We start from the raw sequence: 17,950 nt of genomic DNA on the forward strand, positions 1-17,950 counted from the left end.
TGATGGTGAGATATAGACATTTAAAGGATTGGGCCTCTCTCACTGGTTGAGCATGGAAATGGATAGGCCGATTTGTTTGACAATCATACCAGAACAACAAGGTGACACTCTGAGATTTGCCAGTATTAACAAATCACATTAACAGATCAGCAGAGTGATGCCATTTTTGTCTGCCTGTCTGTCTGGTTTGAATAAGGGTACCCTATTCGTGTCATTGCAATGCCACATGCAACATATTACACCTGTGACATTCTAGAATCCCGGAAGTAGAGTTTTTGCCTCACTTATTAAAATGACTATATTTTATCTGACCATGATCTTCTTCCCTGATGAAAAGCAACTTCAGTAAAAAGTGGTTTTCAAATCAGCTGATGTCAGCACCACCCCATTGACAGAGTTGATGACCTGTATCATTACTCTATCATTTACGTAGATGTTTCACCTTAAAAAATAGCAAGACATACATCCTCTTTAACTGTTTGTAATTCAGATCGCATAATATATTGTCTTTTGGCAATGCACATGTCTCCATGGTAACACCGCAAAGGTTTATTTGTGCACAAAATCTGAGGGTTTTTGTAAATATTCACATGATTGCAGATGGAACAGACCTTGCATAGCTCTTGTAGCTGTTCATGCAATGCTCCAAGATCCTCAGCATCCTTGCCAGCTGCAGCATCTGGGATGAGTCGCTGCAATACTCTTGTCTTCTCATTCAGAGAAGCCAATGCTGACTTGCGAGATTCTAATGCCTGGAGCATTGTCTAGAACACACAACACCTTATTTAATGAGTTGATGTTTTACGATTGAAACAAAATTGCTTCACAGAAAGTATTATGGGTGACAACAGTGGATCAAGTAGCAGTGCTGATTTACCTTATACTTGCCCAGTTGGAAACTATTTTCAGGCAGCTCAAATTTTGCTTCTAGTGGTGTCTGCAGCAGACGTTGTTGCTCCTTCAGCCATGAGGCATGAGCGTTGTGCCGGGCAGCACATTCTCTTCCCAGCTGTAATGCCTCTTCAAGACCTCTGGCGACATCCTGCAGACCTCCGGCCAAGCGCTCTATTTCTGCAGCTAATTCTGTTCCCTGAAATTGCAACTCCTCTTTTTCAAGTTCTGTGATTCCTTCACCCGCTCGGATGACCTTTTCCTGTGCTGCACTCAAAAGTCTTAGGCCATGGTTCATATCCTCTCGCAAGGCCTGCATTGGGAACACGAAAAATCATTTGCAAATATATTAAACCCACATTTCCCATTATTATCCATTCCTCATTCAGTTGGCATGTTTGTATTACCTCTGCCACCAAAGGTGTATGGAGATTATGTTTTCACTCCTGCCTGTCTGTCTGTTTGTCCGTTTGTGAACAAGATATCTCAAAAATTTGTGGACAGATTCAGACGAAATTTGTCAGAGATGCCAGTTTATGTGACAAGGACAAAATGATTAGATTTTGGTGAAGATCCAAATTCGGATCTGGATACTAGAATTTTTAAAGTGATTCTTCACCATTGGGAGATGAGGCCAAAACGATACATAGCAGGATATCTCAAAAATTTATGGATGGATTTGGACGAAACGTGTTGGACAGATTGTGTGTCTGACAAGGAAGAATCGATTCCATTTTGGTGAAGACCTGAATATGGATTCGGATATGAGAATTATTTAATTTTCGAAGTGATTCTTCACCATTTGGAGATAGGGCCAAAAACGATAAATAGCAGGATATCTCAAAAATTATGGATGGATTTGGACGAAACTTGGAGAGGTTGTGTGTGTACCAAGGAAGAATCGATTCAATTTTGGTGAAGATCCGGATCCGGATCCAGCTAGTAGTGTAGCAGCATAGCAAACCTGTTGTGCATTTTGTGATACAAGCACCAAATTTGGCACAAATGTACATTAATATGTTGCGAACATTTTCAGATATTGGGCCACTTGAAATTCCGTAATTTTTTTTTTCAAATTTTTTCAAATTTCGTAATTTCAAATTTTTCGGGTGACACCGTCACAATTTCGGTCTTCGAGGCCGGCCGATATAGTGGGGCGGCTTAGCCCAAATATTCAAAATAATTGTGCATTTTGTGATACAAGCACCAAATTTGGCACAAATGTACATTAATATGTTGCGAACATTGTGTGGTCAGCAATGAAGACGAGAGTCTGAATTACATGTATGCAAAAGACCTTGTGAACCAGTGAAGCAAATACACGGGTAAGCATGAATTAAATCTAGGGCATGATATAATTTCCATGATGTTTACCTCTACACTCAATGGTGGAAGGAGGTAATGTTTTGATCCCAGCTTGTCTGTATGTCTGTTTGTCTGTTAGTCCACAAAATTCCAGACAAAGCTTGTAGTAGTGGTAGTTGTAGTGGTAGTGGTGATAACAGAAATTGTTATATAGAACTGAACTTATATTATTATTATATGCAGAAAATAACTTCATTTCTATATGCCCTGCAGTGGACAGGTTAATTGGTTTATGCACTGAAGGGGTCACCCTGGTGTGCACTGCTGTGTTCTGCCTCACTGAGTTGTTCAGGTATGATGTACTCAGCACAAGCTTCCGGTCGGCCCGGAGGTGGGGGTGCGGGGCCTGTCACGGAACGTCAAAACAAACGGCCTGCCGGGGCCGCCCAAAAGTCGGGCGTGAGGGGCGCGTCCACTAATGGAACGCCTCTCGCTTCCCAGATCGAGGGCCACGTGGTCAGGAGAACCTCGTCCCTTCCGGTCACACTTTGCCTATCGGCCGGCCTCGAAGACCGAAATTGTGACGGTGTCACCCGAAAAATTTGAAATTACGAAATTTGAAAAAATTTGAAAAAAAAAATTACGGAATTTCAAGTGGCCCAATATCTGAAAATGTTCGCAACATATTAATGTACATTTGTGCCAAATTTGGTGCTTGTTTCACAAAATGCACAATTCTTTTGAATATTTGGGCTAAGCCGCCCCACTATAGTAGAATTTTTTAAAGTGATTCTTCACCATTGAGTGATATGACCAATCAGGCGAAGATATGCTCTCTACTGAGTGAATGAATGAATGATCGTTTTAAGGCCATTTTACCCCGCAACAGCGGGGGTTAGCCTTGCGGGCCCCATGACAATCATGGTTCCCTGTTTGAGGCAATGTTTTTAACGCCGGATGCCCTTCCTGGCACCAACCCTGAGTCGCCTCTTACGATGCGCAGGGATACGGTGTACCTATTCTAAACCGGGGTACACACCGGGATCATTCATCACAGCAAGCTGGTACTCAATTTGCCGACCCTCGGAAGGATGACAGGCTGAGTCAACCCCCCTGGTGTTAATTCTACGATCGACCGGGATTCGAACCCAGGATCCTAGGATCCCAAGCCGGCACCCTAACCGCTAAGCCAACACCAGGCTCTCTACTGAGTGCCGTTCTAATTCTCATCTGAACCCCTGGCTCATGATCCAAGGAACCTAAGTTAAAATCCCATCTCCCATCTGTTTTTATCAATTGTCCATTGATGGTTTTGTAAATCATACAAAAGAACATTGATGGTACAAATATTTTTGTCCTGACTGATTTGTGTAAAAGCTACGCGATGAACCCGAGATCAATGTAAAATTAAAAACATTGTATATACTGACATGTGACATCTCAGTAGAGAATATTCTACAATCTGAAATATCTATCCTAAATTTACAAGTCAAAATGCATGCAGAATTAAAATATAGAGCAAAGAATGTTCCATTGCCTCGTTTTCCTTCACTCGAGCTTCAAGCAAGGAGAGATCAACTTTCACGATCGGTTTGGAGACAGTTTTGTGGCCCCTCCAGGCTTTGTGGAGCCATTCACGAACAGCTTTCACTGTGGATTCTGCCTCACTCAGACTTTTCAGGTCGTTCTGCAAGTCCTTTATGTAATCCTGCAAAGAAGACCACAACATTTTGTGCCATCACAATGCTGGAAAATACAAAGGGAGGAAGTAAAAGCAGAAAAATGAAAAATGCAAACTTACCGAAACAGTGATGAACACCTGCTGGTATCGTGTAGAGAGCTGCGTTGCCTGCATCCCAATGTGAGAGATTGCATGATTTTCCTTTACAATGTTTTGAGCTAATACACAGATGGCTTCCACATCACCCTTGTGCCCCTCTATTTCAGTGATGCTCCTCTGTGAAATACAAAGCAAAATGCATTATCCATCCTCAATTGTGAAATAAAGGGAATTGAGACAAAATACAACTGCTTTGCTTAATTGTGTGCGCAAATAAATTATGAATAAAGTTTCTACGCTCTGAATCACGTCTCCTTACACCTCTTACCTTATATTCCTGCAAACTCTGTTCCTTCTCCAGCTTGATGGAGCGTCTCTTGGGCTTTGCCTCCAGAGCATGTTCTACTGTGTCCAGCCAGCTGTTCAAATCCTGGTGTCTATGGCCCAGCTGCACTGCCATTTCCATAAGAGAGCTAAGCCTGGAATAGGCCTCAACTAGCCGTTCTCTGTAGAGTTCCCAGTCTAACTGCAAAGCTTCCAGCAGGATATCTTCAGAGCGTGGTGGTCCTGTCTTCAGCAGAGGTTCCCGAGAGGTTTCAGACATAGCCAGTTGCAAATCTCCATCTTGGCATGAGGCCTGGAGTTCCTGAGAAGACAAAGGTTGCTCAATGATAAAGCCTGTGTATGAATTAACTCCAACAGCAATATTCTATAATCTTGGAAACAACATAATACTTATATCCTACTAAACAAAATAATGCAATTCTATTTATGTATGCATGTATGTATGTATATCTCAATGTCATAGAAAAACAGGGTTGGCCTGAAATCCACTAAAACGTGTTAGTAGTACCCAGTGTCAGGTCATGGACAAAAATAAACAAAACCCCCCCTCGCAGGGGGAGGAGGAGATGACCTTCCAATACTCCAGAAGGCAGTAGGTATTTATAGTAATTCTAATATGTGAAAAACAAAAAATAGTTTGAGAGACCTTTGCATATTTTTAAAACTTAAATAGCTTACATATTTCAATAATAAATAAATTTGCATCAAAATTGTGTTAAATACAGCATAAAACAAGAAAGAGCAATCAGAGATTGCAGACCCTCACCAGGATGTGTTTTCAGTGGTTTTAAAGGGTTTTTTGTTCAAACAAATATGGCGGCAGACACACGTGACTGATGACGTCATCATTATTATTATTTTTCTCCACCAATTTATCCCTAGATTATGCTCAAGAAATTTCATCTTGATCGGATGAAGTTTTGTACTTGTCTAATTATGACGTCATAATGGAGGCACCTATGACATCATCATTAACATATTTCATTCCCCATGGAGAGTTCTTTACAATGAGCCATGTCTCAACTTTTTGTATTCAGTGCTTTCGGAGATATAGAGGTGCAAAGTTTTTCAGTTTTTCCAAGATGGCGGCCGAACCACGTGAGCTATGACGTCATGATTATAATTTAAAAATTCTACAGGTGGAGCTGCACCTATGGTGAGAATTTCCTGTCAATCGGACCAACGGTTGCAGAGAAAATCATATTTATTCTGTGTGGACAAACAGACAAACGGACTCAAATGCAATACCCTCTCCTCAGGCGAGGGTAACAAGACCGATACTCGGTGGAGTGCATACCTCCGCCAGGCTGAACAGTTTACGTCTTATATCCCACTGATAGGCCGGACCTGTATCCGGACCTGAACCAAAACCTAATCGGATTGTTGTTGTCACCTACCAAACCCATTCACCGAGTTTTGTCATAATACGTCCACAGGTTTTTGAAATATCATGCTATATAGAGTTTTGGTCCCAGATAATTGTGAAGTATCACTTTAAAAATTAAAAAAAAATCCTCATATCCGAATCCAGATCTTCAACAATGTTGAATCAGTTCGTCCTTATCACAACCCCAACCTCTCCACCAAGTTTCGTCATAATCCGTTCATAACTTTTTGAGATATTGTGCTACATATCGTTTTTGGCCCTAATCTCTCAATGGTGAAGAATTACTTTAAAATGATAGTACCCAGATCCGGATTTTCACCGAAATCGAATCAATTAGTCCTCATCACTCAACCAAGCTTCTGTCCACCAAGTATCATCCAAATCCGTCCATAACTTTTTGAGATATCATGCTCATAGACAAAGAAACGGACAGAGAGACAAACCTTCGGTGGCAGAGGTAACTATACAGCAAGAACGAAAATGTGCAGCGCAACCTTGAAAAAAAAAAGATCTCGTTGGTGTTCACAGAATTGGTGTTACATTAATGTTGCGCCTATGACACTGGAAGTGGAGAGTACATATCATCGCACCATAAGCCACATGACACTTGATTTTATTGACAAAACAAAACTAGCTTTGGTGTACAGCCATTTCATATTTTGAAGAACCTCTACATATGCTAATAAATGCCTGGACCACAACTCTATCGTCCGCCACCAGGTAATAATTGGGTGGAGGTAGGATTTTTTTGCCAGTTGATCTTGAAGTTATTTTCAATTGTCTGTAACATTTCTTCACTAGCCGAGTACCCGCCCTAGAAACGATCTTGTTCCAAGTGTGCAACATGTTCTTCTGACACATCCTTTTATTTGGGTGGTGTATAAGCAACAGACCACTGCCTCAATCACTCCTAAAAATAAAAATAACCCGGGTTACGTATATGAAGAAAAACATGTGTACTGCTTACGTGTGTGTGTGTGTGTGTGTGTGTGTGTGTGTGTGTGTGTGTGTGTGTGTGTGTGTGTGTGTGTGTGTGTGTGTGTGTGTGTGTGTGTGTGTGTGTGTGTATGTGTGTATAAATAGCCATGAGTGGGCTGACGGCCATCTCTTGAGGTTGTAGTTCAGACCTCTGCTGATTTTTGGAGAAACCCCTGGGAGCCCCCCTGATACTAAATCGAAGAATCTAAGACTGAGCGATCCTGCAGACCATCGTGGAGAAGGGCTGTATCAGCAATCACTTGGTAAATAAAGGAGGAGTACGAATCCAAAGCTTCAGAGGAAACCCCCCACCCCCTGCGAGCTCCCATAATCTGAAATTGAAAAATCAAAACCTCAGCGATTGTGTGGGCCATCGAGTAGAAGGGCTGTATCGGGTGTCCGGGCAATAGGTTGGTAAATAAGGAACGAGTAGGGATCCAAAGTTTGGGGGTTAACACCCTCACCCAAACCCCGGGAGCACCCATGATCCGAAAAAAAAAAATCGAAGCCTGAGTGATTAGTGAGGCTGTTGTCTTGTATTCATGTGTCAACTTTCAAAACAATCAGCAGGTGATAAGTGAGGAGTAACAAAAATAGCAAAAAGTTAACAGATGGAAGAACAGACAGACAGACAGACAGACAGACATCTCGAGAATCGAGATGAGATGACCTAACAATACATTGTAGTTATATAAGCTCAATTAATTCCAATTGCACCCCCCCCCCCCCCTCCTCTCCCATCTTCCCAAAGGAAGAAAATGCCAAGATGGGAAAAAACAGCTTTTTTTTTTTCCAAAACTTGATCGAATCCAACGAAACTTGCATGTGCACAACTTCAGGGTGCCCTCATTAATTCATTAATCCCGGAAAAATTCTCCCTGGAAGGAGAAACTGATGCTTCGGGCGTTAAGAGGCTGACATCCCAAACATCACCTTCTCCTTGCTTCCAATAAAAAATAAAAAAACAAAAAAAAAACCCACCTTTAGAGGCCATTTTTCCCCGCAAAGCGGGGGTTGGCCTTTTTCGGGAACCGTGGTTGTTGTTGGTTTTTTTGGTCCCCTTTTTGAAGCAATGTTTTACGGCCGGATGCCCTTCCTGACGCCAACCCTTTTTGCTGCCCTTAACGACAAACAGGGAATTACCAGTGAACTGGTACTCAATTAGCCGACCTCGGAAGGATGACAGGCTGAGTCAACCCCCCTGGCGTTAATTCAGCGATCGACCGGGATTCGAACCCAGGATCCTAGGATCCTAAGCCGGCACCCTAGCCGCTAGCCCAACACTTCCAATAGTCAGCATATTTTGATCAACGTTTTATTAAATCCATCAATTGTATAATGAAAGGCCTAGGAATTACTCCCATTTGCTATCATGTAGGCAGCTGTCAGCAAGCACATGTCTTTCTTTTCTTTCTCCATGAAGCTTTAACAATGTCGGAGCCATGATGGTTGCTAAATTGTTATTTCCCCAGAACCGAACTGATATAATAGAGATTTTGTCAAGAGCAGGACTCCTTTAAATTCTTGAAGAATGTATGCATCTAATCATGTCAAATGTTGTTTTGTTTGTAATCAGTACCAGATGGCACCAGGCCAAGTAAGCGTATGATATTGATAAACAGGAGGTTAAATCAACGACCCCATGGAGTTCAGATGTGGCATGAAAGGGCTCAGACTTGCTAAAATAACTATTGTTTATGGGTTTTTTGGGGTTTTTTAGAGCATTGTGTTTCGCCACAGTAAGAAAGACACATGTTGGAGAACTGATGGGAGAGGTGTGCTGTTGGGATGCTGACTTGCAGGGAAAGAGCCGAGAGAGGCCATGGATGGTTGAGCCGTTTTGCGAAGGAAAGGTGCAGTAGGGGTTGGATGGCATATACAGTGTGCAAGCAGCTGGAGTGGTGCAAAGCAAAACAAACAACCTTATGGTGGGCTGGTCGGGCTGAGGAGCGTTGTACTCAGTTGTTTCATGCTGAGGCTGTTCCATAGCTTTCAGTGGTTCCACATTGGGATAGTGCATTTCGTAAATATTTTCTGGGAGGACACTGATAAAGGTCGACGTGGCAATGGATGGAAATGAGTACTTGCATGCCTCACATTCAAACTGCTTAACAATCAACGATCGGACGTTTCAGTCTACTTTGTTGTTCCGATGTATAGTAGTTGCATTACTAAAGTAACACCTTCGCTTTGCTTCTCGTGTTGTGTGTGGGTGGGGATAAAGTAGATTTTAACAGCAGCTGGTGCCTTGACACACTGTCTGATCACATGCAGTAGAGTTCTGCTAACCCAATTAATGCTGGTAGAGTTCAGTGGTTTTGAGGTACGAGTACATCCACTCCGTATGGGTGCAGCAGAAAGGGTTATGTTGTTATTATCATCTTTGGGGTATGTAGATTACAGTAGATTTAGGTTCGGGCCCATTATTCTGTGGTGGACTGGATAAGCATATAATGCATTCCTCCAGATTTCTTTCAGTTTAGTGTTAAACAACAGTAGCGACTGTTTAAAAAGGTAATCATACATGTTTGTGGTTTATCATATTTTTTACTTCTGGTATAGGCTTGCCCCATGAAACAACATGATATGCTATTTATAATCGTTAACATGGCATTTATCCAAGGAGAAATAAACCCTTGGGGAGGAGGGATATTATTAGTATTAATATTGTTTTGTAATAACATTAATATTATGCTATTATCATTAGATTTGTTATTACTTTTGTTATTAGAAGTGGCTTTGGAAAAATTCCATGATTAGCTATCTTAACACGGATTTTGCGCAAGGCGGAAACCCCCCTGAAGGAGGTGGGCGGGGGGGGGGGGGGGGGGGAGGTAAAGGGGGTGGAATGAAGTCACTACAGCCTCTGTCGTGTGACCCTTTGTCCTCCTGTCAAGTTTGGTTGAGAGTGATGTATCGCGCTCAGACAGACAGGCAGACAGACACTGACTTGCTTATTTACCCTCGCCTGAGGAGAGGGTATTGCATTTGAGTCCGTTTGTCTGTCTGTTTGTTTGTTTGTCTGTTTGTCCGCACAGAATAAATATGATTTTCTCTGCAACCATTGGTCCAACTGACAGAAAATTTTTACCATAGGTGCAACTCCACTGGTAAAAAATTTTAATGATAATTATGACATCATAGGTCACGTGGTTCGGCCGCCATCTTGGAAAAACCGAAAAACTTTGCACCTCTATATCTCCGAAAGTGCTGAATAGCAAAGATTGAGACATGGCTCATTGTAAAGAACCCTCCATGGGGAATAAAATATGTTAATAATGATGTCATAGTTGCCTCCATTATGACGTCATAATTCGACAAGTACAAAACTTCAACCTATCAAGATGAAATTTCTTGAGCATCATGTCGGCATAAATTGGTGGATAGAAAAAATAGATGATGTCATCGGTCACGTGGTTCGGCCGCCATCTTGGAAAAACTGAAAACATATGCACTTCTATATCTCTGAAGGTGCTGCATAGAAAAAATTGAGACATGACTCATTGTAAAGAACTCTCCATGGGGAATAAAATATGTTAATGATGATGTCATAGGTGCCTCCATTATGACGTCATAATTCGACAAGTACAAAACTTCATCTGATAAAGATGAAATTTATTGAGCGCAATCTAGGAATAAATTGGTGGAGAAAAGAAATAATGATGTCATCGGTCATGTAGTTCGGCCGCCATATTTGTTTTCACATAAAAGCCTTGAAAAGCACTGAAAACACATCCTGGCGATGGTCTGCAATCTCTGATTGCTCTTTCTTCTTTAGTATGTATGATGGGTGCGATCAAGGGAAAAATTGCAAGGTTGAGGCTTTAGCAGTGTTTGAGTGCAATCCCCTACTGCCTCAGTGTTATTTTGGATATTGTGAACAAAACTCAATCATGCTGAAGTGCTCCACTTAAATAAATTCATGTCCAAGGCTAAATATGATAAACACAAGTATTTACGCATTTGTAATCACAGATGGTGCCAAAATTTAAGCAGCTTTGCTCAAAATCGCTCAGGAATTGGATTCAGTAGGGGGTGAGGGGAGGGGCGGCGAAGAGGAGGGGAGAATGAGTTTAGGAGAGATGCTGTACCGGTACATGTGCAACATATCAAGGATTGCACAATCAACATCAGAGGTGTGGTGTCAATTCTCTGACTATATAATCACTGAAGAAAAACAAATTCTTTAACGAATTTGTAATTGTGATATTAAAGCACACCAATGTGTTATTTTCTGAAAAAGAAAAGGGAGGAGATGCAGTCCCTGTGACCCTTTTATGCATCTTTCATGTGGATGTTTTACCTCTAGTTGTGAAACCTTTGAACGAAGGTCATTCTCACTTAAAACCACATCATTGGAGTGGTTAAGCTTCTCTTTCTGCTGGACTAACCACTTCTCAAAACTCTTCAGATTGCTTTTGTAGAGCTCGTGCAGCTTCACCAATTCTTCCATTTGGAAAACCTTCTCCTGTAGCGCAGAAGAAGAAAAATAAAATTGCACTATTTTTATTTTAGATACTTTTATTTTAAACATTAATCTAAGCCTTGTATTGGAGTTTACACATAAATCAGGTGGAGGAAGAGGCATAAGTAGATTTCAATGTACTATTTGCATGGATTTGAAGGACATCAATAGACAATGTACAAACAAGCATGGTAAATGGGATTCGAACCTGGGATCCTTACATCATGAGCCAGGGGTACTGATGGGAAATCCAACAGGCCAATTTCAACAAGTTTCCACAATCTTGATTTACTCGAAAGACTCTACCTCTTCCTCCATTACCTTTTATTTCCATATCAGACAATATTTTCAGATTCTTACCTTTGCCTGCTTTCTTAATAAGGAATAGCGCTCCTGGAGCTCCTCGAGCTCGAGTCGGTTTAGTGTGTGTTTAGCCACGCTGGTCGTCTTACTCCAAATTCCCTGCAACATGCTCTCGTGTCCAGTGACTTCTTCACAGAATAGCTGTGGGAATGGGGAAGATGACGATTTATCTAACAATTAATGAACAACATTAAAGCATCTTCTCTTTCATAATAATATAAGTATGCCTCACACATGCTGACGTGTGTGCTGTACCTCTCACAACTCATGATAAATGGGTATAAAATAAATAAATTTACCTCAACAGTTGTGCAACAAAGCTGAGCTCCATCAATTAGGATGTAAAGAACCATAAGCATTTTATTGAGAACTAGCAGAGTTACCTGGCGTTGCCCGGAAAATAAATAGTCAGTTATGTGTTAGTGGGCATTTTATCGTCAGAGGAAGCCACGCCCCGCTGCCACGCCCCTTGGGCACGCCCTTAGTCTAAATCTGATGCACCCATGTTTTTCGACATGAAACGTTACGCCCCATGGATCCCCTCTTCCCTATCTAAGTCACTTCTTTAGGCTGTCTGAGTGGCACATTTCAAAAATCTACCCACAACAACAACAACACCAACAACAGCAGCAACAGCAGCCTTACAATGCTCATATAGACCTGTGACATGTCACAGGTAAAAATGTGACCGCATCATTTATATTAATTAACAATGTACACAGTTTTTGGGTGGTGTATTCATATTATCGATGAATATACCGATCAAATGAATTTTGTCTGTGAAGATTTCAATGCCAGGGAATCCGGCCTTGCTTGCCTTAGCTCTGGCCAATGTGCCAAGCTTGTCTGCAAGCTCAGGGCAGCTGTGCTCCTGACTTGCAAGGCTGTTGTGCATTTCCTTGAGCCAGCTGTTGAACTGGGTCACATTCTCCTGGTAGCTCTCCCATTGAGACTGACAGCTCTCAAGCTGGCTGTGGAGATACACAGGTCAGAAAAATATAAAGATGCTGGTAAAGCAACTTAAGACTGGACATACATATTCCCTCCTTTTCTTTGTGGGACTACAAATATTAGCTTCGACTTTGCTGAATGCAACATTGAAACCCTCATGACCAACTTCTACTGTTTGAGGGTGACTTTCTACACCAACTTATCCAAGTGAATTTAAATGAACTATAAGGCAACCAAAAACAGTTTCTCAACAATCTTTGGTCACTCGCAGTCAGTGGAAGTGAAGATCAACAATCTCTGTTGTTAGCATAACTATAGACAAAACAATTAGAATACTGTTTTATTCAGATTACTGATTTGTATAAGCAACTGACACGCATGCTAGGATAATCGCAATTACTCAACAAGCTAATGAGATCAAACAGAGCATGTTTTAAATTTAGCAAAGCAGCAAACAGGGTTGTAGAGTTGCAATTACCTTTTGCATTGGATGCCAGAAAACATGAGTGTGTCCCACACTTCTCGAATATGCTGCAGTTGATTTTGTATGACAGGCACACCTTCTGATGTAGTATTTCGCATTACAGCCTCCCCACGCGACATCACCACCTGCAGCTGAATCTCTTTTTCAAGGCGCATTGCCAGCATTGCCTACATACAGGAATCAGGAGTCAAGAGTCAAATAACATCACAGATAGTCATACTTTGGACATTGTATGGTATGGATCAAACGAATCGGCCGATAGGATGGCCTAGAGGTATGCACACTCGCATCTAAGGCTAGCATCACACCAAAGTAGTTCTATCCCGTTCTACCCCGTTCTAAAAAAAATACTAGAACGGGCTGTGATCACGGTAGAATGCGTAGTTTGGCGTAAAATACGATGCTAGTTCGTTCATAAGCAGTCCTCAATACGTCTATCTCGTTCTTATCTCGTTCTTAGCCAGTCTACAGTCCGTTTGTATCCAGTTCAGATCGTGTAAAAGTGCCCGTTCACCTCATGCCGACAACGTTTCGAAGCAGTTCGAGCCCGTCCGTAGCCGTTCTCAACCCGTTCTTAACCAGTTCAACCTCGTTCTACCTCATTCTACCTCGTTCACAATACGTCCAAGCCAGTTCTAACTAATTCTTAACCCAACCAACTCGTTCGCACTACGTCCTCATCTCGTCCCTAGTGTGTGTGTACTTGCGTCCTGGCCCGTCCTGGCCCGACTGCTATGAATACCGAGCGCGTTGTCGCCAGTCCTCATTCAGGGCTCCGAGCTGTACACATCTACAATACAATCCCCGATCATCATGCCTCCAAAGAGAAATCGATTCAGAAAGACAGGGCGAGCGAAATCAAGCACAAATAGCCCTGCTGAAGGCCATGAAGATCCCCCTGAAGTTGCTGAGACTATTGAGCCTGCCCATGAAGGTCCAATTCAAGAGAGGGAGATGGAGAGAGCTGTATCCCCTGGAGCCTCTGATGCCTCCAAGTCAGATGGGGATATGTTTGAGGAAGAAGCAGATCAGACTCAGAAGGCCAAGAAAAAGAAAAAGAAAGCAAAGACCCACACCCATTTCACCATAGAGCAACAAGAATCCATGGTTGAGTGGTTGAAGGCCCATGAAGTACTCTATAACAAAAAGCTCCAGGCCTATAAAGACACGAAGAAAAAGGCCTTCCTGTGGCAGCAGCAAGCTGAGTTGTTGAATGTAAACGTTGATGAGCTCAAGATATGGTATACCAGCCTCCGCACCCGTTTCACAAAGCTGAATAAGAAGAAATCTGGTCGGTCGGTGAGCACACGTACTGAAATTTATGGCCGACTGCACCACGTCGTAACACGTCCCTAGTACGTTCAAAGTACGGCAATTCCGTTCGTAGTACGTCTATCTCGTTTTAAGTACGTTGTCAATCCGTCTAATTGGAGAACGGGATGGACGGGATAAAATTTTGAGCAGGCTCAAAGTTCTAGAGCGCCCTCCCCGTCCGAGCCCGTCCATGAAGTTCGTAAAAAGACTGTAAATAGTTGCTACTACGTCCACTACGTTCATACACAGTTGGAGCCCGTTCGACAACATTTTCACGAACGTATTGAGAACTAGTTTGGTGTGATGGGGGTATAAGCTATCTTGCCTGGGTTCAAATGCCGACCAAACTATAAACTGTATCGTGATTTCACAGGCAAGGTGATTCGTCAATGTGTGTGCAGTCTTTCGGATGGATGTTAAACTGAAAGTTCTGTCTGCTGGCATTAGTTGGTGGACGTTAAGGATTCCCCGGTGTCCTTCATGAAGAGCAGATGAGCTGTCGCCAGCACCATGGCCAAATTGCAAATTCCTGCCCTAAATTCCTAATTCCATTACTTGGAAGGCAATGGAAAACCAACCAGTATAACCCTCGTCAAGAAAATGCTTATGCAGTACCTAACCTGCCTTTTGGCCGAACACCAGAATACGAATATGAATCAAACAATTATAATGTAATGGTCCTCAATCCTTAACACCACAAGGATTAGGTCCCAATTGATTTTTTTAAAATTCCTGGATCAAAATATCTCACCATTTTCCTCAAATATGACAAGCTCAAATAGATACCATTGATGACAAGACAAAGGTCTGAGATGTTGAAAAGCTGAGGGCATGGATCTTAAAAGACCAGTTTCAATGAGATGATGATATCAACGATGGGGCAATCAAGCAATGGCGATCATGTGTGTTCAAGCTGAATGTAATTTTGAATAATCTCTACAACAGGTGTAGAAAGTGTGTGGGTAATTCGTTTTTTGGGAGGGAGGAATAAGTGTCGGGGGCTGAGGAATATGCTGTGATTAGTACACTAACCTCCACTTTGGTGAGGCGGCTCTCAAGAACAGGTCGGTCGACGTTTGCCTCATGATAAGTATCCAGACGTTGCTGACTTTCCGATATCCACTCCTCCAGCTCCTGCAGATCTTTCTGAAACTGCTGGTGCTCCTGAAAGCGATGCATGTTCCATTGTGCCCTTTCCTGTGGAAGGGATCAGATATAAGACCACAAATAAATATCTCTATCAATGTTTCAAAAACAATGATTCAACGAAAATATTTGATTTACTTCTTTGGAAACTATATCTTTAAAGTTTAAAAAAATCTAGCGCCCATGTCGAACAAAAGATTGTGTAAAAACTCGCAACTTGGACTGGAACAAAATTCCACCATCCGTCAGCACTGATGTCATCCCCCAGGCCTACTTGGAAGATTCTTTTAAACAGCACCCATCTTTGTAATCGCACAAGCACCACTTGTCATCGGTGAGTATAGACGCCATTCATCATCACTTCCACCCCATCGCTTTCCTTCCATCCTACTCGTGGCAATGATCAATCTGCTATGATCATTATTTCAATGACTCCGATTCATAAATCTGCTATAATCCCCACATTGGGAAAAATCATTAAGTGCTAAACTAACCCAAGCTCGAATTTTCATGAGTGCAGTTTAATTTCTTTATTCAGTATTTGTAAAATTGAGCATTTGTTGGAATAACGCTCATTAGAAATGCAGCAATTCCAAATAATCCATTTATTCTTTTTACACTTTTTACACTGTACATTTCATCTGTCATTACAACTAATATCTCAGACCGTTTAAAGATAGTAGGGCTGCAGATTGAGCATGAAAATGAGGGTGAAGTGGCAAATAGCTTCCTACCAGCTAATTTTGATATTTTTTATCAAGTATGGGCCCTGACAACTTCACACACCAAAAATACCCAGAATCCCCCTGACTACTTCACACACCAAAAATACTTTGCCTTCAAACACCTTCAAACTCAGGATCTTCACCAACACCTTCATTTGGGCTTCACCAACATGTTCAAGTGACGTCATCAAGATGGCCTCCATTTTCATTAAGTTTTTGTATTTTATTTTTACATTGAGGGTCCCTGTGTCCTGATCTGTAATAAAATGATACTAGCATCTGATTTAAATATTCTATTTAATAATATTAATATTTAATAAAAATTAAAAATAATATTATTAATTATATTTAATAATATTTAAAATAATATTTAAATATTTAAATAATAAATTAATTTAAATGCATGCATTGCAAATGCATGCATGCATGCAATGCATTTAAATGCATTTAAATTAATTTAATAATTTAATTTAAATATTGAAATAATATTTAAATAATATTTAAATTAAACGCAGCTGATGCATTAAGATCAATTTCTTGGGTATTAGGGTATTCGGTTGTTGGTTGTAATTTTTCTATGTCTCTGCGAATAATACTAACTGCACGGTGAAGTATTTGTGAATCATTTTTGTAATCAGAACCATTGTTGTAAGCACATTCTCACGAACTTCTGCTGGCTTCATATTCGTTGCTGTAAGTTTTATTCCTTACTTTTTATTCTCTGGTTCTCCACAAATGAAAGTGTTCATCCCAGGAAAAGGCTGATGTTTTTTCTCTTGACAGTAAAAACTACCATATAAACGGTTAGGTACCACGTCAGCACCTGTACACAATGCCAAACTTTACAATTTTGGCAGCCATTTCGATGACGTCATTTAAGCATGTTCCCCCAGAGGTATTCTGGGTATTTTTGGTATATTTTTGGTATTTGGTATATTTATTTTTGGATATATAAAGGAGGGTCCTATTATCAAGGCCCCTCCTTTATAAAAATACCAAAAGTAGCTGGTAGGAAAGTAGTTGCCAGTTCCGCCATTTTTTAAGGGACTTTTTGACAATAATCTGCAGCACTATAGCACATACAACATGTAACGTTTTATTCAAACTCCTCTTTTGAATGAGGGTTTCCTAAAATGAATAACGATTTTATTGATGATTCAATAATTGATGATTCGCAGTGTCTTGAGTTTATGTCACAGATATCATTTTAATTATACACTTAGATTGTCCATTATTCCTTTGAGTATTATCTATGAAGTTGTATTTAATATTTAATCCTTATAGTTATCTATCAACAATCTATCTGCAGATATATTTATTTGGGAGCTAGAACGGCACTCAGTCGAGAGCACACCTCCGCCAGGTAAACAGTTTACGTTTTGTATCCCAGAGTAGACCAGAAAATCACAATACAGAATCACGTTATAATCAAAATCATCCGTCCAGAACTTTGAGATATCCTGCTGTATAACGTTTTTGGCCTGGTGTGATTTTTGTCACATTTCCTGCTTTTTTCATTAATTTTATTGTAAATTGGTGGTCTAAATCGTGCAGCATCCTTTGGGGGCTGAGGATAGGATTTAGTCATGAGGTAAGACTGATTAACCTAGAATGCACTCGGTAGAGGGCATACCTCTAAGGCCAACCCTTGCTCTGTGGGGAAAAATGGCCTCTAATGGTGGTTTTCTTTCTAGAGAGCATACTACTGCCAAGCTGAACAGTTTACATTTGGTATCTCACTGATAGGCCGCATCTGCATCCAGACAAAAAGCCTGGTGTTGGCTTAGCGGTTTGGGCGCAGGCTTGGGATCCGAGG

At 41.2% G+C, this 17,950-nt stretch overlaps 1 protein-coding gene across 1 annotated transcript in view; it reads right to left on the reverse strand.

Moving 5' to 3' along the window:
* LOC137435376 (nesprin-1) overlaps positions 1-17,950 on the reverse strand; it is a 375,431-nt gene that overhangs the window by 268,274 nt on the left and 89,207 nt on the right. Inside the window, exons 32-41 of the mRNA XM_078784359.1 lie at positions 15,296-15,460; positions 12,944-13,116; positions 12,332-12,485; positions 11,512-11,655; positions 10,990-11,154; positions 4,305-4,622; positions 3,998-4,153; positions 3,734-3,904; positions 878-1,204; positions 612-764 (exon numbers count right to left, since the gene is read on the reverse strand). Of these exons, the coding sequence (XP_078640485.1) occupies positions 612-764; positions 878-1,204; positions 3,734-3,904; positions 3,998-4,153; positions 4,305-4,622; positions 10,990-11,154; positions 11,512-11,655; positions 12,332-12,485; positions 12,944-13,116; positions 15,296-15,460 (1,926 nt within the window). The remainder of the gene's footprint in view (positions 1-611; positions 765-877; positions 1,205-3,733; positions 3,905-3,997; positions 4,154-4,304; positions 4,623-10,989; positions 11,155-11,511; positions 11,656-12,331; positions 12,486-12,943; positions 13,117-15,295; positions 15,461-17,950) is intronic.

The sequence above is a fragment of the Myxine glutinosa genome, chromosome 9, assembly GCF_964187855.1.
Source record: "Myxine glutinosa chromosome 9, kmMyxGlut1.1, whole genome shotgun sequence".
Classification (NCBI taxonomy): Eukaryota; Metazoa; Chordata; class Myxini; order Myxiniformes; family Myxinidae; genus Myxine; species Myxine glutinosa.